The sequence below is a fragment of the Pipistrellus hanaki genome, assembly GCF_964339955.1.
Source record: "Pipistrellus hanaki genome assembly, chromosome: 5".
Classification (NCBI taxonomy): domain Eukaryota; kingdom Metazoa; phylum Chordata; class Mammalia; order Chiroptera; family Vespertilionidae; genus Pipistrellus; species Pipistrellus hanaki.
Window position 1 is genome coordinate 71,853,154 of NC_140507.1, and position 25,465 is coordinate 71,878,618.

The 25,465-nt window shown below is 55.6% G+C and overlaps 1 protein-coding gene across 2 annotated transcripts; it reads left to right on the top strand.

Moving 5' to 3' along the window:
• The first annotated feature begins 367 nt into the window (after positions 1 to 367).
• Positions 368 to 24,033, top strand: GNA15 (G protein subunit alpha 15). Of its 2 annotated transcripts, none has more exons than XM_084884667.1 (7): positions 368 to 939; positions 8,564 to 8,748; positions 13,835 to 13,989; positions 14,958 to 15,086; positions 17,987 to 18,116; positions 19,339 to 19,487; positions 23,180 to 24,033. In XM_084884667.1, the coding sequence occupies exons 1-7, from the start codon at positions 402 to 404 to the stop codon at positions 23,529 to 23,531; spliced, it is 1,638 nt and encodes a 545-aa protein (XP_084740793.1). In that variant the 5' UTR covers positions 368 to 401; the 3' UTR covers positions 23,532 to 24,033. The 2 variants fall into 2 exon arrangements, with proteins under 2 accessions (XP_084740793.1, XP_084740794.1); XM_084884668.1 differs by having other exon boundaries at positions 371 to 939; positions 19,334 to 19,487.
• The last annotated feature ends 1,432 nt before the right edge of the window (positions 24,034 to 25,465 follow it).

A 25,465-nucleotide genomic window follows, 5' to 3' on the forward strand; every position in this document is an offset into this window, starting at 1 on the left:
CCAAGAAGTGGAAAACTGGGTCTCTAAATGGTTTGCCTCAAAACAAGAGAAGTTCTTTAGGGGCGGTATCCACAGATTACCTGGAGGATGGGGGAAGGTGTAGCCAGCGATGGACATTACTTTGCATAAAGCGCTTTTGAGGTTTCTCTTGAAAGGGTCGTGTTTTCTGTGATTACAAAATCCGAGTTATTAGCCGGTGCGCCTGGTACTCTGCCGGTAACGCTGGGCGCCTGCACGTGAGACAGGCCTGCACAGGCCAGCGCCTCACACAGCAGGTGCCGCCCTGCCGCCGCCCGGAGGCCGGCTCCCCATTGGCCCAGAGCGGGCTGCGGGGCGGGGCCTGCGGGGAGGCTGGGCGGGGCCAGGGGCCCAGGAAGGATGGAGGCCACCCCTTCTCCAGAATGAGGAAGGAGGGCCCCGACAGCTGCTGGGACCCAGACTGCGGGGAGCCCTTCCCCGAGCCGCCCTGCCCTCCCCAGCGGCACCCCCTCCTCCTGGCTGCCACAGCCAACCTGTTAGGCCGGGCCGGGCAGGTCTGGGGATGGGCGGGGAGCCCTGAGCCTCCGCAGCCCTGCTCCTGCTCCTCCTCCTCCCCCTCCGCCCTGTGCCGGGGACTCAGGCCTCTCCGCGCTGGGCTGCCTGGGGGCCTGAGGCCAGGAAGCCGGGGCCCCCCAGGGGGTGACCCCCAAGAAGAGGGTAGGCTGCCGGGAGCCCTTCCTGGAGCCGTCGGGGTGGGGGCACCCTCCCCCAGGGGGCCGGGGCCATGCCGCCTTGTGCCTTCTGAGGCCCGCACCATGGCCCGGTCGCTGGCCTGGCACTGCTGCCCCTGGTGCCTGACGGAGGATGAGAAGACGGCCGCCCGGATCGACCAGGAGATCAACAAGATCCTCCTGGAGCAGAAGAAGCGGGACCGCGGGGAGCTGAAGCTGCTGCTGCTGGGTGAGGCCCGGGCCCGGCGGGCGGGCAGGCGGAGGGGGGATGAGGCTGGAGGCCAGGGTCCTGGCCTGCGGGCGGGGAGGACCTGGGAGCCCGTTTGCCAGGTGGGAACACTGAGGCACAGGGAACCCCGGTGCCTGGTCCGAACGTGGGCCCCGCCATCCTGCGGGGTGTCTGTGAGAACAGAGGCGGCCCCTGGGACGGCCTGGTGGGGCCGGGCCCAGCCTGGCAGGCCCAGCACGCCCTACCGGCTCCAGGCCAGGCCACGGGGAGCCCTGCGCTCAGGCCTGTGCCCGCCCAGGCGGGGAGCCCTGGCCTCTCCCTCCGTCTCCGCTCCCCCGGGCCCCCCAGTTCCCCTCTCCGGGCCACACCACCCGCGGGGAGGGCTTGTCCGGCTCTGCAGGTTTCCTACAGAGTTTTGTGGGCAGAGCGTTGACACCTCGTTGGGACGGGTTGGTTGGCTCATCCACGCGATCCCAGCACGTTCAGTGACTCCTGGAGACACTGCAGCCGGAGACGTGGGAGTGGTCCCTGCCTCCGTGGGCCTCACCCCCTGGAGAGGGAGACAGGCATGAACCCATACACGGAGAAGCAGAGAAAACAGTCCCCCGCAGCAGGAGGACGGAGGAGGAGGTGAAGCCAGACGTGGGAGAAGGGGTGACGGGGAAAGGTGGTGGATTGTGACCGCTGACACCCCGAGTCTGGTGGTGTCCTCTCCCCGGACCCCTTTGCCTAAGGCCAACCAGACGTCCCGCTTTCGGCGGGACAGCCCCGATTTCTAACAATGTCCTGCGTCCCACGGCGTTTTTTAAAAAAAGTCCCGATTTTTTTGCCCTGGCCGGTGTTGCTCAGTGGATAGAGCATCGGCCTGCGGACTGGAAGGTCCCAGGTTCGATTCCGGCCAAGGGCACATGCCCGGGTTGTGGGCTCGATCCCCAATATGGAGGCGTGCGGAGGCAGCCGATTCACGATTCTCTCTCATCACTGATGTTTCTCTCTCTCTGTCCCTCTCCTTTCCTCTCTGAAGTCAATAAAGAAATGTATTCAAAAAAAATAAAATTAAAATAAAAAAGTCCCGATTTTTGGAAAGAATTTTTAACAATTTGTCCTGTGTCCTCTGGCGTTTTAAAAAAGTCCCGATTTTTGGCCAAAAACGCCGCAGGACGCGGGACAAATTGTTAGAAATCGGGACGTCTGGTCACCTTACCTTTGCCCTGTGTCTGGCCCCAGGGAGGCGGCAATGGAGGGTCCCCAGGCCCCCCTGAACGCTGGGTGGGGGCTGGGGAAGGTCCCGGGTCACAGCCGCCTGGCCCAGGGCAGAGAGGCTGCAGTCACCTGTCTTCCCTGGCGCCGTGGGAAGCCCCAGGACTGGAGAGATGAGAGAGCGGGGAGCGCCGGACCCCTAAGAATGACACCTTAACTGAGGGCCTTCCCCGTCTCACAGTGCTCTCTCTGGCTCAACTAGTTACCACCCCCCGCCCCCACGCCCCATTCATTCTCCAGGAAGGCCTCACCCGGCATAGAACTCACACCCGGGCCGCCCCAAGCTCTGCCTGCTGGCCACAGCATGGCAGCTGCACCACCTGGCGTCTCTGCTCTCCGCGGAGTAGTTTCTGTTTTCCTTAAACGTTTGGCAGAATCATCCCTGGGCTGTCTGAGTCTGAATCGTTTTTAGTTAGGAATGTAATTGCTTTTGTAGCGATTTCTATTTTATTTCCTTCATAGGTAAGCTGCCATTGTATTAAGAACAGAGGGGGAATATTAATATATTATTTATTATTTTTAATAAATAGGGCTATTGAAGCTATCTGTTCTTGAGTAGGCTTTGGTTATTGGTGTCTTCCAAAGAACTCGTTGATTTCTTTAAAACTGTTGGATGTGTGGGCATAGCATGGTTTATAACGTTCCCGTGTCATCCTTTCTGTGTGTGTGGACTCCAACATGCTGCCCTCCTTTCCTTCTTTTGTTTGTTAATCCTCATGTGAGGATATTTTTCCATTTATTTTTTTAGAAAGAGTGGAAGCGAGGGAGAGATCGAGAGAGAGAAACATCGAAGTGAGAGAGACACATAGAGTGCTTGCCTCCTGCACACACCCCAACCAGGGCAGGGCACTGAGCTTGCCCCTTAGGTATGTGCCCTTCCCCAGAATAGAACCTGGGATCCTTCCGTCCGCAGGCCGACGCTCTATCTACTGAGCCAAACTGGCGAGGGCCCTTCTTTGATTCTTTGTTCTTAGTCCCTTTTTCACGTCCAGGGCTTTACCAATGGCCGTGATCTTTCCTGGTCCATTTCAAGTTCATTTACCCGAACCCCAGGACCTTCGCTCTTGCAGTGCTTCCTGCCCAGAGTTCTCGGGGTCCCCTGAGCCTTTGCACGGCTGGCATTCTCAGGGAAGGTCCCAGCTCAACTTCTGCCTCCTCCGAGAGGTGTTCCCGGAATGCTGTGGCTGCACAGACAGCCCCGGCCCTCTCCGTCCTCGGCTTGACTTTCACTCACTGACCCTCTTCAGCTTTCCCTTTTGTTTCTTTGTTTGTTAATACTCATCTGAGGATATTTGATTTCTCCAGGTATAGAGCAAACCGTACAAGAGTGGGGACCATGTCTGTCTTATTCACTCCTGTACCCCCAGCAGCTGGCCCAGAAGGACAGGAACCTGACAGATAGGAGACGCCTAGTGCATGCTTTCTAAACGTGTGAACAACTGAATGAATGAGTCAATCAATCCTGACTCAGGGGCAGTTTTCCCCAGGGCTGTACCACTGCTTCCTGGAGTTGGGAAGGTCCCTTGCCCAGCACCACGCTGACCACACTACACCCCCTCTGCTGGTGTGGGGCAGGGGGCGGCGCGCGGAGGCTGCGTGTGTCCCCAGCACTAATGGGGGCCCTGGGACAGCCCTGTGGGCTGGCTTCGGCCACCCCATCCCTGCCCTGAGGCCACGGCCACCCCTCCCTCCTTTTTTGAAAAAAGTTATTTTTTTCCTGAAGGCTGGCAGATCCTTTTGAGTATGAAGGCCACGGAGCTAGAAGGTGGGAGGGGAAGATTGCTTGTCCAGGGCAGGAAGCGATCGCCATGCTGGGGAGGGGAGGGGAGCAGGCAGAAGGAGGCCAGCTCTGTCCGTAGCCCCAGATGGGGGAGCCAAAGCCAGCGAGGGGAAGGGACTTGCCCAAGGTCACACAGCCGGGATCAGAATCGGAATTCCCGTTCCGAGCCCCCTGTGTCTGTGTCCTGGGCACGTGCCTCAGGAGAGCAAAGCCACAGATCCCCGGGACACACAGGGACACCGAGGCCAGGGACGTGGCCAGTCTGAGCCAGAGCCACTCCCTGCCGCCCGCCTGGCTCCTGCACCCCCAGGGCGGGAGGGCCTCATGCCGCCTCGTGATGCCCTGGAGCGAGGCCCAGTCCCCGGGCATCGGCTGGGTTCCACTTCCTCCTCCATCCCAGGAGGAAGTCCCACTTCCCGTCTGGGCTGCGAGGCCCTGCCAGGTGGATCAGCGGCCCCCCACCCCCGGCCCCACGTGGGGGTTTCCTGAGGCCGACCGGGAGCCGGGGCTGGAGACCTTCCAGGGCCCTTCGTGGCTCAGGACCGGCACTGCCGCCAGGAGGGCTCCGGCCGTGGAGTTCTGCGGAATTCAGGTTGTGATCCATCCATGAGTCACAGCATCCATGTTGTGGGTGGAGAACAGACTTTTTTTTTCCTTTAATGACACAGAAGAGATGGGAAGGAAGGAAGAAATCAGTGCGTTGCAGTCTTGGTGACGGTTGCTTCTGGAGACCTCGGTTCTCTGTGCCGTGAGCGGAGGCCCGAGGCCTGAGAGCCGGAAGGCGGCCGAGGGGCCAGAGGCTGCAGGCCCGGCCACAGGCCCTGCCCGTCCGGCAGCCCCAGAGGGCCGCCCGGTGTGAGTGTCTGGGAAGGCGGTGCTGTCGGGTCTGTGGGTGTCGCCTGACCTCCGGGCTGGCCGCGTCTCGTCCTCCGCTTCCCCGCGAGCTGTGTGGCCCCGGGGGAGGCAGGCGCCCTCTCTGAGCCCCGGTCTCCCTGTGGACGGAGAAACAGCGGGAACCTCACGAGGACTGACCGAGGACAGCAGAGGGCCCTGCCCCGGGCCTGGCGGATGCCGAGAGTGACGTCCTCTCGCGGGGACGATGGAGAGGATGCGGTGGTGGTGGTGGTGATTGTCTTCACGCAGGCATCGCGTTTGGAGCTTCCGGTGTGATCATCGGGAGCCCAGGAAGCCAGCTCTGTCTGTAACCCCAGATGGGGAGAACAATGGCGCTGGACTCAGACAGAACTGCGTTTGACCCAAGGCAGTCCCCTCAGCACATCTGGGATTCAGCTTCCCTAACTTGGGGTCAAGCCATGGCCAGTGTGCTCAATGGTTAGAGCACTCACCCACATACCAAAGGTTTGAGGGTTCGCGTCCCGGTCAAGGGCATGGACCTGTGTTGCAGATTTGATCCCAGATCAGGGGTGCCTGTGGGAGGCCACCAATTGAGGTGTCTGTCTTAAATCAATGTTTCCCTCTCTCTCTCTCTCTCTCTCTCTCTCTCTCTCTCTCTCTCTTTCTCTCTCTCTCTCCCCCCTCCCTCTTTTCTTCCCACTCTCTCTACAAACCTAAGGGGAAAATGTCCTCGGGTGAGGATTAACAGCAAATAAAGTCTCAGGAGAGATGGTGCTTCATGCCCTCAGCTCTCAGGGCTCGGCCACTGCTGCCATTCCGAGGCCGAACCCGGCTTCTCAGTGGGAAGGAGGCTGGGGTTTCTGTCCCTGACTTTGGCGTCCGGATGTTTCACTTCCGGAATTTTTAGCGAGCTTGACATGGCCTCTTCCTACAGTTCAAGGAATTCCAGCTTCTGAGACACATGGCCCCACCGGGGAGAGCTTCAGATAGGGACGGTGGGACCTGTGAGGTGCTTTAGTGTGTGTTGGTGTGTTTGTTTTTTTTTTAAGAAAACTTTTTATTTGAGAATAATTTTAGATTACAGGAAAGTTGTGAAGATAGTACACGGAGGTGCCCTCTGCTCCTAAGCAGCTTCCCCTCATGCTCAGCTCTTATACATCCGCAGCACCATTTAAAAATAATATATATATATATATTTTATTGATTTTTTACAAAGAGGAAGGGAGAGGAATAGAGAGCTAGAAACATCCATCAGCTACCTCCTGAACACCCCCTATTGGGGAGGTGCCCGCAACCAAGGTACATGCCCCTGACCGGAGTCAAACCTGGGACCCTTCAGTCCACAGGCCGACGCTCTATCCACTGAGCCACACCGGTTAGAGCTGCAACGCCTTTTTTTTTCCTTCTTAGCTTGTTTTAAAATGTGTTCCCATTTCTAGAACAGTTGTACCTGGCTTCTACAATTTTTTTTTCTTCTTTTTATTGTATTGATTTTAGAGAGAGAGAGCAGAAGGGAAGAGAGAGAAACATCAATTTGTTGTTCCACTTATGCATTCATTGGTTTGCTTCTTGTATGTGGCCTGACGGGGGATTGAACCTGCAACCTTGGTCCATCCTGGTGATGCTCCAACCAACGGAGCTAGCTGGCCAGGACTATAAATGTTAACATGTGACCACGTTTCCTGTATTCTTCTTCCCCGAACATATGCACATGTAGGTGCTACATGTAAGTGTAGGTACACATACGATTTATTGAATGCATGGATACAGCTGTCATTTCTTTATACTTAATAGCGACCTAGCCATTTTTTCTGAACTGTGTGTGACTTGCAGACCTGGAGCCTTTTTGCCCCTAAAGTCTCCAGAGGATTTGAGTCTCACTGCAAAGCAAAGACGCCCGAGGTCCACGAACAAAAGCTGTGGGTGAGCATAGGGCAGTGCTGTCAGCAGGCACCCCTGGCTCACCGCGCCAGCCTCCCCACTTTCCCCACAATGTCCTACCTGCCAACACAGCTGCGGCCCTTTTCCTCAGACCGCGATTCCAGTGGGCTGACAGCGCCTGGTGCCACCTCAGACCTGCCTCGTCACCCCCAGATGTGCGGAGGTGGGAGGGACAGGACACCCCTGGGGGCTGGTGCAAGGCACCCCCCTCCTTCTCCTCCTCCCCGCCCTCCTCCTCGCCTCCCGCACTCTCCACCCTCCTCCCTGCCCCCCCTCCTCACTCCCATTTCCTCTTTCTTGGCTCCACCAGGCCAACCCTTCCCTTTTTGCTGCTTTTCCAGTTCCTCCTGCTGCCGTCCCCTCTTTAGCCCCTGGAAAGCCCCCACACCTGTGCCCCCAGGAGCCAGGCAGGTTGGCCAGATATTGGAGGCGCCTCCCAGGCTCGCACCTCCTGCCTGGCTATCACACCCATTTCACAGACCGAAAACAGAGGCACGGAGAGCGAGGGCGGTCTGGAGCTCAGGCAGCAGGGAGCTGAGCCATGGTCTTGGAGGTTTTGGTCCGGGGCCCTTGAGGATTCCAGAATGGGTAGCACAAACCAGGGCTGGCTTTGTGTGTGACGGCCTGGGCAGTCCCCCAGGGCCTCACTCAGAAGGGTCCTGTGGCTTCCATCTTGCACTTGGCCCTGTCGGTTCTGCAGCTGGCCCTGCAAGGGCCCCTCTCCCCATCTTGGTTCATCAGCAAGGCTAGGACTGTTGATAACGTCTCCTAAATATCTCACGAATATGTCCTCTTCTCACCAGCTCCTGGATCCACCCCATCACAGTGCCTCTCTGCCCTGGTACCCCCCCGTCTGTCCTCCCCCGCAGCAGCCATCAGAGCACCTGAGTCATGTCCCACCCCCTGTCCGCAGCCCTCGGGGGCTCCCACCTCCCTCAAGGCCCTGCATGGCCTGCCCCGCCCCTCCCCCTGTCACCTCCTCCCTCCCCTCCCCTCCAGCCACACAGGGCCTCCTGGCTGTCTGTGGTCTATAGGGAGAAAACAGCCAGAGACTATTCCAACACAAATGGGTGTGGTCGTGTGCCAATAAAACTTTATTGGTAGACACCGAAACCTGAATTTCATATAATTTCCACATGATAGGAAACAATTTTTTGATTCCTTTCAAGGCAAAAGCCAGAACCATAAAAAGTATCAAAGACAGCCGAAACCAGTTTGGCTCAGTGGATAGAGCGTGGGTCTGTGGACTGAAAGGTCCCAGGTTCGTGGACTGAAAGGTCCCAGGTTCAATTCCCGTCAAGGGCATGTACATTGGTTGAGGACACATCCCCAGTAGGGAGTGTGCAGGAGGCAGCTGGTTGATGATTCTCTCTCATCGATGTTTCTAACTCTCTACCCCTCTCCCTTCCTCTCTGTAAAAAAATCACACACACACAAAAAGTATCAAAAACAGAAAAAAACACAAACTGTAAAAACTCGCCAGCTGTGCACAAACAGGCTGGGTCTGGATGTGGCCCTGGGCCGCAGCTGGCGGACCCTCCTGGGGGCCCCTGACCCTGAGCTCACAGGAGACCGGAGGACAGGGCCTGTGGGATCCGGGGGCTGCGGGAGGGATCCGCGGGGTGCGGGAGGGATCCGCGGGGTGCGGGAGGGATCCGCGGGGTGCGGGTGGGATCAGTGGGGTGCAGGAGGGATCCGCGGGGTGCGGGCCCGCTCACCGAGGGCACGGTGTGGCCTCGGCCCGGGGTGGGAAGGCGGGTGGGGACTGAGCGGTGGTCGCACCCACAGGCCCCGGCGAGAGCGGGAAGAGCACGTTCATCAAGCAGATGCGCATCATCCACGGCGCCGGCTTCTCGGAGGAGGACCGCAAGGGCTTCCGGCCGCTAGTCTACCAGAACATCTTCGCGTCCATGCGGGCCATGATCCAGGCCATGGAGCAGCTGCAGATCCCTTTCAGCAGGCCCGAGAGCAAGGTGGGTGCCGTGGGTGCCACGCGGAGTGGGTGGGGGGAGGGGGCGGGTCCCCAGGACCCCCCCCCGCCCCCCGTTAATCATGCCCCCTCCAGGGGTTCTGGAGATCCTGCCCTGCCTTCCCGGCAGCTCCGCCTCGCCACCTCCCTCCACGTGTCCCCCATGCATCCCCGGAGCGCCATCCTTGGACCCCTTGGGCGGGACTCCTGAACCAATGCCTGCTCCCTGTGGAAATGTTCGTACAAAGGCCTGGTCACTGTGGGGAAAGGCTGCTGTGCAATCCATGCATCACAACACCTTTTTATTTTTTACTTTATTTTAAAAAAATATATTTTATTGCTTTTTTACAGAGAGGAAGGGAGAGGGATAGAAAGCTAGAAATATCAATGAGAGAGAAACAGTGATCAGCTGCCTCCTGTACACCCCCTCCTGGGGATGTGCCCGCAACCAAGGTACATGTCCTTGACCGGAATCGAACCCAGGACACTTCAGTCCGCAGGCCGATGCTCTGTCTAGTGAGCCAAACCGGTCAGGGCCCCATCACCCTTCTAAGAACACGCACATTATTTCATTGTGGGAAGGACACTCAACATGAGATCCACCCGCTCACATTTTAAGTGCACGGTCCGGAGTCACCGGGAGGAAGGACGGGCTGCAGAGGGCTGGAGCGATCCACCTGCCCGGGGGAATGCTGCCTGGCCATCCTACCTAACAGCAACTCCACCTGGCCTCCCGAGCCCTCTCCTCTGTTCCCTCGAGCTGGCCTATTCTGGATGCCTCCTGCATTGGGGTCACGTAGTATTTTTCTTTTATGACTGGCTTACCTCACTTAACATGAGGTCCTCAAAGTTTATCCACGTTGATACCTATTGTAGAATTTCCTTATTTTTATTTTATTTAAAAAATATATATTTCTTAAAAAAATATATTTTATTCTTTTACCGAGAGGAAGGGGGAGGGATAGAGAGCTAGAAACATCAATGAGAGAGAAACATCCATCAGCTGCCTCTTGCACACCCCCCCACGGGGGATGTGCCCCCAACCAAGGTACATGCCCTTGACCTGAATCAAACCTGGGACCTTTCAGTCCACAGGCTGACGCTCTATCCACTGAACCAACCCGGTTTTGGCTTTAAAAATATTTTTATTGATTTCAGCTAGGGAGAGGGAGAGAGAGAAACATCAACGATGAGAGAGAATCACTGATGGGCTGCCTCTTGCACACTCCCTACTGGGGACCTGAGCCCTGACTGTGAATCAAACCATAACCTCCTGGTTCATAGGTCAATGCTCAACCACTGAGCCTCACCAGCCAGGCTTTTATTTTATTTTTCAATCACAGTTTACATTCAATATTATTTTGTATTAGTTTTAGATATACAGAATAGTAGTGAGATAACCATATAATTTACAAGAATATTATTTTTTTAAAAATATATAGTTTTGCCGAAACCGGTTTGGCTCAGTGGATAGAGCATTGGCCTGCAGACTGAAAGGTCCCGGGTTCGATTCCGGTCAAGGGCATGTGCCTTGGTTGCGGGCACTTCCCCAGTAGGAGGTGTGCAAGAGGCAGCTGATTGATAATTCTCTCTCTCATCGATGTTTCTAACTCTCTATCCCTCTCTCTTCCTCTCTGTAAAAAATCAATAAAAATATATTAAAAAATATATATATATTTATTGATTTCAGAGAGGAAGGGAAACAGATAGAGAGATAGAAACATCAATGATGAGAATTATTGATCTACTGCCTCCTGCATGCCTCCTACTGGGGATCAAGCCCGCAACCCAGGCATGTGCCCTTGACCAGAATGGAACCTGGGACCCTCTATCCACTGAGCTAAACCAGCTAGGGCAAAAATTTCCTTCTTTTTAAAGACTGAATACTATTCCACGTATGGACTACATGTTCTTATCCATTCACCTGTGTCTTTTCTCTCTACATTTTGGCTATTGAGAATGGTGCTGCAATGAACACGGGAGTGCTCATATCTTTTCGAGATCTGCTTTCCATTTTTTTTTGGATAAACTCCGAGAAGTAGAATTGCTGGATCGTATGGTGATTCTATTTTTAAATTGTTGAGGAACCTCCATACTGTTTTCCATAGTGGCCGCATCATTCTGCATTCCCACCACACTGCACAGAGTGCCCATTTCCCACATCCTCCCCGGCACCTGCTGCTCTCAGTGTGTTTGGTCTTCGTCATGGCCCTGCTGACAGGCGTGAGGTCACATCACCTTTCTAAGCCTGAAAGCACCTGGCTTGTGAGTAGGAGGTGGTCCAGGGACTTTGGAAGAGGGACTGGGGCTGATGTTAGAATGTGATAAACATGCAAAAGCTCTCAAACTGTGCCTGGGCTGTAGAATGGGCTCGGTGGTGATAGTGGGTGATAAGATGACTGAATCCTCACAGTAACCCCTTTCAGCGAGTACCCCATTTTATAGACGAGTCAGAGGCTCCCCTCAGGATAACTATTGTCTCCTCTTTCATCGCCATATATGAGTTGCCTATTTTTAAAATTCTCGAATTTTCTGGAATGATCTTTCACGTCTGGCTTCTGGGGCCGTATGTCTGTGATTCACTTATCTTTTGGGGGCCAAGGTCAATTTATTTGTCCATCCTAATGTTGGTGTGACATTTGGGTCATTTGCATATTCCTGCTGGGTATCTACTTAGAAGCAACATGTAGAAGACACTGTTTTCCAAGTAATTGTAGCAATTCACACGCCCGCCAGCAGAGCCCCGGTGCTCCCTGTCCTCACGACACTTGATGCTGCCTGTCACTTCATTTAAGCCATTCCGGTGGGTGCTTGGTGGCATTTCGTTGTGGTTTTTGTTTTTGTTTTAAATATATTTTTATTGGTTTCAGAGAGGAAGGGAGAGAGAGAGAGAAACGTCTACGAGGAGAGAGAATCATAGATCGGCTGCCTCTGGCACGCCCCAGGCTGCGAATTGGAGCCTGCAACCCAAGCTTGTGGCCTGACCCGGGATCCAACCATGACCTCCTGGTGCATAGGTTGATGCCTAACCACTGAGCCACGCCCGCTGGCCTGATTGTGGTTTTGATTTCCATTGCTCTGACTAGTAATGAGCATGTGCACTTTTTCACATGTTTGTTGGGACACTTGGGTATTCTTTTTTATGAAGCAACTGTTCAAATCTTTGGCCTATTTTTTTTTTTTCTCCACTTAAAAAAAAATACAGTTCCTTGTTTTTTTCTTTACTGCCTTATAGCAAATTTTTTGTATATTCTGGATATAAGCACTTTCTTACTTTCACATCTATTGTTCGATTATTTCTAGGTATTTGCTATTTCTTGATGCTACTATAAATGTGATTTAAATTTAAAAATTTTTTCTACTAGCTAGTGGTTAGTATATAGACACATACCTTATTTTCATTTATTAATCTTTCATCTGGGGACGCTATTAAGTTCACTTGTTTATTCTAATAGTTTATCTACAGACTACTTTGGATTTTCTACATATAGTCATGTCATCTGTGCATAACCACAGTGTGATTTCTTCCATTCCAAACCCGATCTTTTATTTACTTTTCATGTGTTCATTGGAAATGGCGGGAGTGGGCACCACTGTCTCATTCCCAGGCTCCTGTGTTTTAAGAGTGAAGGACCCATATTCACTTCCCGCAAAGCACATTAAGGACTATTCAGGGCCTTCACTGAATACAAATTTTACTCTGAATTTTTAGAAGGACGTGTCTCTTCATTTTTACTTTTAAAATTCTTTTTTTTAAAAAAAATATATTTTATTGATTTTGTACAGAGAGGAAGGGAGAGAGATAGAGAGTTAAAAACATCGATGAGAGAGTCATCGATCAGCTGCCTCTTGCCACCCCCCACCGGGGATATGCCCGCAACCAAAGCACATGCCCCTGTCCGGAATCGAACCCGGGACCCTTCAGTCCCCAAGCCGGCACTCTATCCATTGAGCCAAACCGGTTTTGGCTACTTTTAAAATTCTTAATCAATTTTTTTTTTTTAACTTTGAAGTTAATATTCTCTCAGGCTGTGTCTTAGTTTGCACAGGCTGCTGTAACAAAGTGCGACAGTCTGGGGAGCTTAGACCACAGACATTTGTCTTCTCACAATTGTGGAGGCTGGACGTCTGAGACCAAGGTGTCGGCGGGGCTCGTTTCTCCTAAGGCTTCTCTCCTTGGCTGGCAGATGGCTTCTTCTCTCCGTGTCCTTATGAGCTGTCCATATTCTTTTCCTGTGAGGACACCAGTCCTATAGCAGATCAGGACCCACCCTAAAGGCCTCATTTAACTGGATCACCTCTGTAAAGACCCCCATCTCCAGAAACATTCACGTCCTGAGGTCCTCCAGGTTAGGGCTTAAGCTTACAAACGTGAGGAGGACATGGTGGTGGACAAAACCCAGCCATAACAGGCCGCGAGCCGTCTAATTCAGTGGTCGGCAGACTGCGGCTCGTGAGCCACCTGTGGCTCTTTGGCCCCTTGAGTGTGGCTCTTCCACAAAATACCATGTACCCTAATTAAGTTAATAACAACGTGCCTACCTATATAGTTTAAGTTTAAAAAATTTGGCTCTCGAAAGGAATTTCAATCGCTGTACTGTTGATATTTGGCTCTGTTGACTCATGAGTTTGCCAACCACTGGTCTAATTGATCGGATACAGGGGTTATTCTCAAATCCCCAGGCCTTACCGGGTCCACGCCCCTGGGGCTGCCATGTGCCCGGCCTCAGTGTGAGGCCTGGGCACGGTGCTTCTCATGCCTCAGTAGCCTGACCTGTGACCTGGGGGACGTCTGTAGGGATCTGTCTCCTGGGAGTCAAGGAACCAAGACGTGTGGGAGAGGGGGTGCCTCGCCGCCCGGAGGCCTCAGTGCGCGTGGGCCATGGTCCTCTGGAGCTCGCCTCTCTGCTGCCTTGGTCCCGGGGCAGGCACGTTGCCTCCACACCCCCTCCGAGGGTAAACGCGTGAAGGAGCACACGAGGGGAGACAGAGGCGGTGGCATGTGCAGGGTGTGCGTGGACAGGAAGGAGGGGAAGGGCCTTGCGGGGAGGCCAGGGGGCTGCTCTGACCGGCCCCGCCCTTCCCTCCAGAGCCACGCCAGCCTGGTCATGAGCCAGGACCCCTACAAGGTGACCACCTTCGAGAAGCGCTTCGCGGTGGCCATGCAGTGGCTGTGGAACGACGGCGGCATCCGGGCCTGCTACGAGCGGCGGCGCGAGTTCCACCTGCTGGACTCGGCGGTGTAGTGAGTGCGGGGTCACGGCGGGGGGCGGGGGCGGGGGCGCGGGAGCCGGGAGTTCCACCTGCTGGACTCGGCGGTGTAGTGAGTGCGGGGTCACGGCGGGGGGCGGGGGGCAGGGGAGCTGGGCACAGCTGCAGGTTTGAGATGCAGCCAGCAGAGACCCTGGCCAGGATTGCACCTGTGCAGAGGGGGTCCCCGTGGCCGACTCCCCGCCTGGGGACTGGCTGTTGGGCATCAGCTGGCCCTGGGATGGTTGACATTGTCCCTGGGGTGACATTGTCCCTGGAGTGACCCTGTTTTGGGGGTGATGTCACTTGTGGGGTGACACAGCTCCTAGGGAGAATCTGCCCCAGGTGACGCTGTTTCCGGGTGGCACTGATTGTTATCACGAGGTGACGCTGTCCTGGCGCGGTGCTGGGTGCCCGGGGTGGTCTGCTCCCAGGCCATCGCTGTTTCAGGGACCAGGCTGCTACTGGTGACAGCCCCAAGGTGACACCCCTCTGCAGTGCAGCTATTCTTTTCTTTTCTTCTTCTTCTTCTTTTTTTTAATATATTTCATTAATTTTTTACAGAGAGGAAGGGAGAGGGATAGAGAGTAAGAAACATCGATGAGACATCGATCAGCTGCCTCCTGCACACTCCCTACTGGGGATGTGCCCGCAGCTAAGGTACATGCCCCTGACCGTAATCGAACCCGGGACCCTTCGGTCCGCAGGTCGACGCTCCATCCACTGAGCCACACCGGTTAGGGCGGTGCTGCTGCTCCTGAGGTCACATCATCCTCGGGGGGGACGCGGCTTCCCCAGGGCTCCCAGGGCCTCTGGCTGGTGCTCCCGGGCCGCCTGCAGACCCCGGAGCTCCTGGCCCTTCTTGGAGGCCCTCCCCTAGCAGGGTCCTCCCTGGGCGCTGGGGGTGGGTCTGAGAAGCCAGGGAAGCCCGCAGGGCCGGGCTCAGGGCTCCGTGCTCCCCAGCTACCTGTCGCACCTGGAGCGCATCACGGAGGAGGGCTACATCCCCACCGCCCAGGACGTGCTGCGCAGCCGCATGCCCACCACCGGCATCAACGAGTACTGCTTCTCCGTGCAGAAAACCAACCTGCGGTGAGTGCCGGGCGGGGCGGGGCCTGCTGGGCCGGCGTGCTTCCCGAGGAGGGGCAAAGCAGCTGGGGCCCAGGGAGCAGTGGGCGTTTCCTAGACCCAGCCCTCAAGGGGCTTCCAGGTTGAAGGAAGCAGAATTGGACATAGATACCTCTAGATTCCCCCCACCCCCACCCCCTACAGACAGGACCAGGACCTGGGAGAGCCCGGAGTGAGGCACCAGAGCTCCAAGAGGGGAAATCTTCCTGGAGGAGGGGACACTGGTATTAGGGCATTGAAGGATGAGTAGGAGTTCACCAGTTCCAACCCTTGAAGGGCTGTTGTGCAGGAGAACACAGAGACTGTGTGGTCAGAGCTATCCGGAGGGATGGATGTGGACTGGAAGCTCAGAGGCTGGTTCCTCTAAGTCAGGGGTCCTCAAACTTTTTAAAGTGGGGGCCAGATCACGGTCCCTCAGAGAGCTGGAGGGCCGGACTATATGAACTACTAATTCCTACTGTAATTAGGAATTACACCTCGGCTGCACTCACTGCCCAAAAAACCTGGCGGGCCGGATCAGACTCCTCTGCGGGCCGCATGTGGCCCGCGGGCCGTAGTTTGAAGACCCCTGCTCTAAGTGGTCAATAAGGGGGTGAGACTAGACGTCCAGAGAGTCAGGAGGAGGCAGGAGCTGTAGTCCAGGCAGGAAGGGTTAGTCATGGCCAGGGCAGTGGCCATGGGGATGGAAAGGAGTGGATGGTGCAAGAAATGTTCCTGACGTAGGAGGGGCAGGACTGGATGAGTGTGGGACTTGGAGCAGGAGTTTTCCCATCCAGGTGGCAGGGTCGGAGGCGGAGCCATGTGGCAGCAGCAGGGTGGGGGTATTCGATAAGACGATAAAGTCCTTGGGGCACAGAGTCTGAGGGGTCCAGGGCATCTGGGCGGTGACTGGGCTCCCACAGGCCTGAGCTGGAAGACAAGGTGTGGATGGAGCAACATGGCGTCGGGAGGGTGATGGCTGGTGTCAGAGGCCAGGGGAGTCAGGAGGAACACAGCAGGGAAGCGGCTTCTGTGATGGGCCGTTAGAGCGTCACCAGGGACCTTAGCAAACTCCGTGTCTGTGGGCTGACGACTACGGGGGAGGGTGCAGGGTGATGCCTGGGGACGGGGGTGGTGATCCACCCACTCCCTGGACTACCCCCCCCACCCCAAACATGCTGTTCTGGCCTCTGCCATAGTCCTTTCCGGGAAGGTTCGTAATTCAGCTGTTCGCCATGGGTCTCACCCACTAGATGGAGAGTCCCACACCGTTAGGGGCCGAGTTTCAGTCTCCTGCTTCAGAGTGATGATCAGATCCAGATCAGAGTGGAAGGTGGTAAATGTGGGAGGATGGCTAGAAAGATGGAGGGATGAATGTGCAGATGGATGGATGGATGTGTGGATGGATATGTGGATGGATGGATGATGAATGGATGTTGGATGGATAGGTGGATGAATGAATGTGTGAATGGATCGGTAGGTGAATTAATGGATGGATGGATGGATGGATAGATGTGTGGATGGATGGATGGATGGATGATGAATGGATGTTGGATGGATAGGTGGATGAATGAATGTGTGAATGGATCGGTAGGTGAATTAATGGATGGATGGATGGATGGATAGATGTGTGGATGGATGGATGGATGGATGATGAATGGATGTTGGATGGATAGGTGGATGAATGAATGTGTGAATGGATCGGTAGGTGAATTAATGGATGGATGGATGGATGGATAGATGTGTGGATGGATGGATGGATGGATGATGAATGGATGTTGGATGGATAGGTGGATGAATGAATGTGTGAATGGATCGGTAGGTGAATTAATGGATGAAAGGATGGATGGGTGAGTAGATGGGTAGATAAATGAATACATCAGTGAATGGATGGATATGTAGTAGAGGTTGGATAGGTGGGTGGGTGGATAGATGTATAGATGGGTGGATGGATGGGTAAAATTTAGGAGTGAAGGCAGCAGTTGGGGATGCTCACAGGGAAGGCGGGGCTGGGAGGGGATTTTTTGGTGGGAGACTTGAGAATGTTCTTAGGCTAAGGAGAGGTTAATCAGCGGAGTGAGGGCGCAGAGGAAACTAAGACTCTGCGGTGGGGGGATGGCAAGAAGTGTCCCCCACCTGACTCAGTCCCCAGAGCCCCACTCTCAGTCGCCGCACCCACATCCCACTCTGGGCATGGGGACCTGCGGGGTCTGATGTGTGAGAGGGGCTGGTCTCTGGGGCTCGGAGCCACAGGCTCTGCCTCTTTCCCCTCCTGTGCAGCGGGGCAAGTCCCTGCTTGCTCTGAGGCTTCTGGCGTTTCCTGTCGGCAGCCTGAGTAACGGCCGCATCCCATCCCCGGGGAAATGACGCAGGCTGTTATCAGTGACCCACATTTCTTAGAAGAGAGACAGGAAGGCGGAGCGTGGGGGTGGAGGCCCGGCCCGCGCCTCAGGCCACATGCAGAGGGGAGACGTTGGCCACTGGGCAGGCCCTGGTCAGCCACAACACCGCATCCCGCTCGCTGATGGTGACACAGGGAGGTGCAGACGTCTGCAGTAGGCCGATCAGCCAGAACCAGGGCAGACTCCGGATGTGTCTGACCTGCTGGCCTCCCCCATGAGGGCAGTAATCAAACAACCCAGTACAATGGAAGTTCAGGAAAGTCCCCTCTCCTCTCTGTACCTCAGTTTCCTCGTCTGTATAATGGGTGTAATGGTGGGGGGTTGAAATGCAATAACACACAAGAGGTGTGGGCTCGGGGGCGAGGCCCTATCTTGCTGCCCGTTGTCTTGATCTCGGCATGTCTCAGACGTGCCTGGGGTAGGGGGTGCCGCGTTGTGGGGCCCTGGTTAAGCCTGAGCTCTGAAAGGGGGCGATTCTGGCAGGATTGTTGACGTGGGCGGCCAGAGGTCGGAACGCAAGAAATGGATCCACTGCTTTGAGAACGTGATCGCCCTCATCTACCTGGCCTCGCTGAGCGAATACGACCAGTGCCTGGAGGAGAACAACCAGGAGGTGAGGGCCCTGGGGATGCTCCTCTCCTCGCCCCGCCCAGGGGCCCGCCGCCGGGCAGGAGGCCCCACGCCACTCTTCAGCGGCCTGTGTGTGTCTGGTGTGGCTTTGAGCCTCGCCTTCTACTCTTTGGTATTCAGACTGTTGAGCCCCAAGACAGATTCACAAGCACTCGTGTTGCCAACAACACTCACATGTAGCATGTGTGCATGCACTACACACACACACACACACACACACACACGCGCGCGCGCGCGTGTGCATGCTCGTATGCATATGTACATACACGAGCGCGCACGCGCACACACGCGCGCACACACACACACACACACACACACGGATATTCATGTCCTGAGACGGTGGCCCCGGGAAGCACAACACACACTGTCCTGGAACTGTGGTCACACCGCAGGGACAGGGTCACACTTCTATTCAGAAATGCTGGTGAGGATCAGTCTTCTCCTGTGACCGCTTCTCCCCATTAGCAGCCAGCATAATGGGCGGGCACACGTCACCTCTGACACGCACTTCCAGTGGCTCACGTGTCGCCGAGGCCTCTGGGCGCTGGAGAGGGAGATGCTCTAATTCTGACGCTCAGACTGAATCGGACAGAAGGAGGCTGAGGTCCTTCCGACGTAGCTCTCGCCACGTGGCCTGTCCTCGTCAGCTCGGGCGGCCGTAACAAATGCCCACAGACCGGGAGGCTGAGACGACAGAGAGGACTCTCTCCGTTCCGGAGGCAGCAGGCTGAGCTCGGGGGCGCCGGGAGGGAGCTCTGTCCCAGCCCCCCCAGCCGCTGTGACCCCGGCAGTCTCTGGCGTTCCTTGGCTTGTAGATGCATCCACCCACCGCTGCCTCCGTCTTCACAGAGTGTCCTCCTTGGACGTGAGGCTGTGTCCCAGCTCCCCTCTTTCTGGGGACATCCAGCATCAGGCTTAAAGCCGCCCAGTTCCAGTGTGACCTCCTAGTGAACCACAGACCCTGCTTCCAAACAAGGCCACAGGCTGAAGTTCCAGGCGGACATGAATGGGGGCGGGGAGGTGTGTGTAGAGGAGGGGAAGGCACCAGTCAAACCAGTTGAGGCACAAAAAACCATGCTGGGCACACATAGGCAGCCAGCCCCACCTGCTCAGACTCATCGCCATGCGGAGGGCGGCTCCTGTTTAGGCCAGGCTGGCTGATCTGAGGGATGAACTAACTGCCTGTGTCCCCCAACCCAGAACAGAATGAAGGAGAGTCTGGCCCTGTTTGGCACCATCCTGGAACTGCCCTGGTTCAAAAGCACATCTGTCATCCTCTTCCTCAACAAAACCGACATCCTGGAGGAGAAGATCCCCACCTCCCACCTGGCCACCTACTTCCCCAGTTTCCAGGGTGAGTTCTAGAACCTTCTGCATCTATACCATACCTCCCTCCCTCCATAGAAATAAAAATAAAAATAAAAATAATAAAAAAAAGCAACTCCCAAGCAAGATGCTCGTCCAGGCCCTACTCCAGCCTGGAGTCAGTGGAGTTTCCAGACCCAGATGCTTTTACTGCCCAACCTTTCTCTGTCCTCAGTCTTCCCATCTGTAGAATGGGGATAAAATAACAGATGCCTTCACGCTCGATGTACTGGTAACCGCTTAAAGAAGAGAACTCTCAAACGTCACATAGATGTTGTGAGGGAGGGTCTCCTGGATGGAGTTCATTGTCATACCCAAAGGGCACCAACGACTATTTCCAGAATCTTCTTAGATTTTCGACTTTCTTTTTCTAACTTTCATAGTCGTCTCATCTATACCTAATTGGATAGCATTTTTGTTTTTAAATCTGTGACTGACCTTGGAGCGAGTTTTCCCAAAGCAGACAGCAGCTCAGTGTTCATGGATACAGAAGCCCTCCTGCAGGCTGTGCTTGTGGCTAATGGGTCTGTGCAGTGTCTCATTAAGTGCCTATCGAGCAGGAGGAACACAGCAGGTTTGGTGCAACCCGAGGCACAGAGGGCCCGGCCAACTAGATCGGGGTGCAGTACGCGCTGGCGCCATGTAGGGTGTCTGCCAGGGACGGCAGGTTTTGGTGAAACCAGGGAAGGGGTGTGTTGGCTAGATACTGGGCCACTGTGAGGGGAGAGGGAGCTGCTAGAAGCATCCCCGCTGAGTAGCAAATGCCCCCCAAAGTCAGGGGCTTACTCCAGCCATTTCACTTAGCTCACCTTCAAGGGGGGCAGGAATTTGGGGAAGGCTGGGCGGTTGTCCACTTGTGGTCCGTGTGGCCTCAGCTGGGGTGGCCAGGATTGGAGATGCACTTCTGAGATGGCTTCTCGCACCTTGTGTATGACGACTCTGTGATCCTCCACCTCCTCCTTCCTCCTTTTCCTCCCTCCCCCATCCCCTCCTCCTCCTCGTCCTCCTTTTCCTCTCTCTGCTCTCCCTCTCTCCCTCTCCATCCCTCTCTCTCCCTCTCCCTCCCCCTATCTGGTGTCTTCTAATCCAGGGCTAGCTCGCAGCACGGCTGCCTCAGGATGGCCAGACGTCAGCCCAGGTGGAAGCCTCTGCCCATGACGTAGCCTAAGACGGCCCAGGTGGTCGCACCCGTCTTGTTCTGTCGATCAATAAAGTCCCCCAGGTCAGCCCGGCCTCAGAGGGAGGCGCAGCCTGCATCATGGCGGCCAAACGGCGGGTGACTGCAGGAGGAGGCAGTGACAGCCACCCTGGAGACGAGCTGTCTTTGTCTCCTTGGGCTGCTGTGGCAGCTGGCCACCCGCCGGGGACTGGAAACAACAGATTCCCACACATGCCAGGAAGCGGGACGTCTGGAGCCGAGTGAGAGGCAGAGCAGGGTCAGCTCCTGCAGGCGGCTCTGAGGGAGGACCCGTTCTGGGCCTCTCTCCGAGGTTCTGGTGGTTGCCTGCAGTCTTAGCATTTCGTGACTTATAATGCATCATTCCAATCTCTCCCTCCATGGGCACACCACCTTCTCTGTCTCTGGTTGTCTCTCCTCTTTGTTTTTTTTCTTAATCCTCCCCCGAGGACGTTTTTCCATTGATTTTTATAGGGAGTGGAAGAGGGAGGGAGAAACCGAGAGAAACATCGATGTGAAACACATAGATTGGTCGTCGCCTGCACAAGCCCTGACCACGGCCTGGGCCAGGGAGCAGCCTGCAGCCGAGGTATGTGCCCTTGACCAGAATCAAACCCAGGACCCTCAGTAGGGGGTCTGCAGGCTGACGCTCTACCCACTGAGCCAAACCAGCTCTCTCCTCTTTTCATAAGAACACAAGTCATTGAATTTAGGGTCCAACCTCGTTCAGTATGACCTCATTTCAACTTAAACTCTTGACAGCTGCAAAGACCTCTTTCCAAATCCGATCACATCCTGAAGTTCACAGTGGACATGGGTTTGAGGGGACACTGTTCACGCTAGGGGTGTCGAACTCAATCAGAGAAGGGGCCAAAATCTAAAATCCAGCCTAAATCGTGGGCCGAATGGTTTACTGAACAGTCATAAACTGACAATGTCATAAACTGACATCGGAGTGCAGTGATGACAGCGCGGTGCGGGCCACATTGCAAGGCCTGGCGGGCTGGATTTGGCCCGCGGGCCTTGTGTTTGACACATGTGGTTCACGCCAATACACATCAGCCGTGGTCGATAAAGTTTGCGTGTACTGAGCTTTGGTGACATCACTATGGGAGGGACCCCCTGGCCTTGTCAGAGCCCCTGTGGCCAGCCTCAGCCAGTCATCCCCGCAGACTCAGAGTCTGGGCAGCACAGGTCAGCTCACTCCCGGGCGGTGGCCTGGGCACCCCCATCAGCCCTCCAGCTGAGCAGCATGCGGAGGGTTTGAGACGCAGACAGCTTTGAGGATTGTTTGCTTTCCCTCAGGTCAGGGGGAAACTCCACGACTCAGCCTTTTCTCCCAGCCACAGAGGCTGCAGCACCATTACACTCAGTGTACGGCTCTTGGCCCTTCTGTCCTGCTACTGAATACTCGTGACAACAATGAACAATAACAATGAACACATCTGACACTGGTGGAAGCACTCTTATGTATTATTGACTTTGTTTAATCCTCATTAGAAAGCCCCGTGAGGCCCTAGTTGGTTTGGCTCAGTGGGTAGAGCATCAGCCTGCAGACTGAAGGGTCCCAGATTCCATTCCGGTCAAGGGCACAGGCCCCGGGTTTGCGGGCTTGATCCCCAGTTGGGGGCGTGCAGGAGGCAGCCGATCAATGATTCTTTCTCATCATTGATGTTTCTATCTCTCCCACTCCCCTCCTCTCTGAAATCAATAAAAAATATTCTTAAAAAACTCCTGTGCAGTAGGACTCCTTCCTGGGGAAACGGAGGCACAGTTGCTTGCCGGAAGTCACACAGCCAGTGAGTGACAGAGGCAAGATTCTAATCCAGGCCGTCCGGATTCGGAGATGGCAGGTTTTACCCACTATGCAACCCGCCTTTCTGAAAGGATGACAGCGCACACCCCGGGGGCTTTCTGATCATTGAGCCCGGGTCCCGGGCATGATTGCTTTGCATCCTCACCACTCCGGGAGGCCTGGGGCTAGTCCTCGTCCCAATTTTACAAACCGGGAAACTGAGGCTCACCAAGGTTACCTCTATTAACTCGTACCCAAACCAGTAAGTCGCAGAGCCAGGCTGTGGGCCCTTAACTCACGTTGTGCTTTCAGTGCAGCCGCCCATGCGCCTCACCGGGGTGGCCATCCCTCCCCTTCTCCTGGCCTCGGTTTCCCCGGGTGCACCAGCCTCTGTTCTCTGCAGCTCCGGCTCCCATCCCTCCAGCTCCAAGCCCAGCCAAGAGCACCCCTTCATCACAAACCCCCACCCGAGTCCCTCATGTTGTTCATCCCAGGTGCTGTGGCCCCACCAAGCCCGTGTGGCCCATGGCTGGGCTGGGGTCACGTGGCCTGCTAGACAGTCCAAAGAGGGCGCCCACCTGCTGGGACCGCAGTGGGTGCGCGCCGGGGCTCCTGCAGCCCTAAGCTGCCCCTATCGGGAAGAGGGATTCCAGGGTCCCCGCCTGCCGCAGGAGCCTGGGTCCTGACCCTCCCTCCTCCCGCCCCCCAGGCCCGAAGCAGGACGCGGAGGCGGCGCAGCGGTTCATCCTGGACATGTACAGCCGCATGTACGCGGGCTGCGCGGACAGCGTCGACGGGGGCCGGAAGGGCTCGCGCTCCCGCCGCCTCTTCAGCCATTACACGTGCGCCACGGACACGCAGAACATCCGCAAGGTCTTCAAGGACGTGCGGGACTCCGTGCTGGCCCGCTACCTGGACGAGATCAACCTGCTGTGACCCCGGCCCGCCGCGGGCTCGGACCCGCGCGCCGCCCCGGGACCTGCCGGCGGAAGCGCGCAGTCAGCCCGGAGCCCCTGGTCGCTGCGGAAAGCCAGCCGCCGCCCTGCTCCGCCCGCCGCTAGGACAGCCCCTGGGTCCCCCCTCTGACGCCTCGGCAAGGGCACAGCGGCCATCTGGGGTCCCGGGTGGAGGGGGAGATGGAGAGAGCAGAGGACGGGAGGCTCGGGACCCCCGCTCCGGGTCTGCCCCCTCCTGGACAGAAGCCCGGAACCCCGGGGGCGGGGGGAGGGGACGCACCCCCTCGGGGATCGGGCAGTGGTCCTCCAGGCCCAGGAGCGGACTCTGGCGCCCCTTAGTGGACAGGAGGTGGTATCTCCCGGTTGGAGGTTTGGGTAGCTCAGAGGCCTGCCTTTGTGGGGGAAGAGACCCCCGGAAAACGGTGTTAAGAGCCTCAGGGCTCAAAGTGTGTTCCGTTACGGTTTGCAGAGGAGGGAAGCGGGGGCTCGCAGGTCTCCCCCTCTTTCCTAGGCTGGGGGCTGGGTGCGCTGCATCTTCGAACCTGTATTTATTCCCTCCTCTGCAGGGCCCCTTGTGGGCTGGACATTAAAGAAATGACATTCTGGAGACCTGTGGTTTCTCAGGGGTGTCCTGCTTCTCTCCCCCGTCCCCTCCAGTCCCTCCTCAGGTCTCCTGCCCCACGTAGGGCAGAAACTGGAGAGGGAAGGAAAACGGTTGTACTTGTTCGGCCCCCTGTGCTGGGCTCGGCATAGAGCTGTCCAGGAGAGGTGGGGTCCAACCTCTCCCCCTGGAGGGGGGCACAGTGGAGCCCGCCCTATGTTGCTATTTGCCCCAAACTCTAGCAGCAGCTCCTACCCATCTCTGATGAAGATGAAGATAATGGCTCTACTTAGGCTCGATCATGGCTGCCCGCCGTCCTCAGGGATGTCCCATGTGGCACAAGTCCTGTCACTCCCATTTTACAGGTGAGAAAACTGAGGCACCAAGAAACTGAATCATTTGACTGAAGTCATACACTTGGGAGGTCACACAGCCAAGATTCTATTCATTCAATACCCCCCCCCCTTTTTTTTCCTTAAAAAACCCTTATGTTTTAGAATAGTCTTAGATTTACAGAAAAATTGTGAGGGTCGTACAGAGTCGCCTTATAAAACTGCACCCAAAGACCCCTACTGTTAGCATCTTACATTAATATGATATCTTTTTTTTTTTTACAACCAATAAACCAATACTGACACATTATTAACTGAAATGTATACTCTATTCAGATTTCCTCAGTTTCCCCCTACTATCCTTCTTCACTCCCAGGACCCCACATGGCTCTTAGTGGTCCCATCTTCTGACGCTCTTTTTGGCTGTGAGGTTTCTCTGACTTCTGGTTTTGACGACCTTGACAGTTTTGAGGAGTGCTGGGCAGATATTTTCTCTAGGATTGCTGTAGCAAAGTGCCACAGATTGGGTGGCTTAAAACTGTGGTCGGCAAACTGCGGCTCGCGAGCCACAGGAGGCTCTTTGGCCCCTTGAGTGTGGCTCTTCCACAAAATACCACGGCCTGGGCGAGTCTAATTTGAAGAAGTGGCGTTAGAAGAAGTTTAAGTTTTTAAATTTTGGCTCTCCGAAGAAATTTCAACCGTTGTGCTGTTGATATTTGGCTCTGGTGACTAATGAGTTTGCCGATCAGTGGCTTAAAACAACAGAAATGTATGCTCCCGGTTTTGGAGGACAGAAGTGTGAGATCGGGCGGCAGCAGGGCCCTGCCCCCTCTGAGGGCTCTTGGGCAGGATCCGTCCTGCCTCTCCTTGGCCTGTGGCCAGTGGGACCTCTTTGAGTTGGCTCCTCAGTCCTGTTGACGTGACCCCTGTGGTCTTTAGAGGCCATAGCTCTGGCACAGCGGGATGCTTTCGTCTTTTCCTGTACTTTCCTGCATTTGGCCATTTCTCCCAGGAGCCCTGATTCCTTTTAACGGGAGATATTTAGAGACGACACTCTGACCACAAAGTTAAGAAATCCATATTTTCTTCACTTATCTTTTTATTTT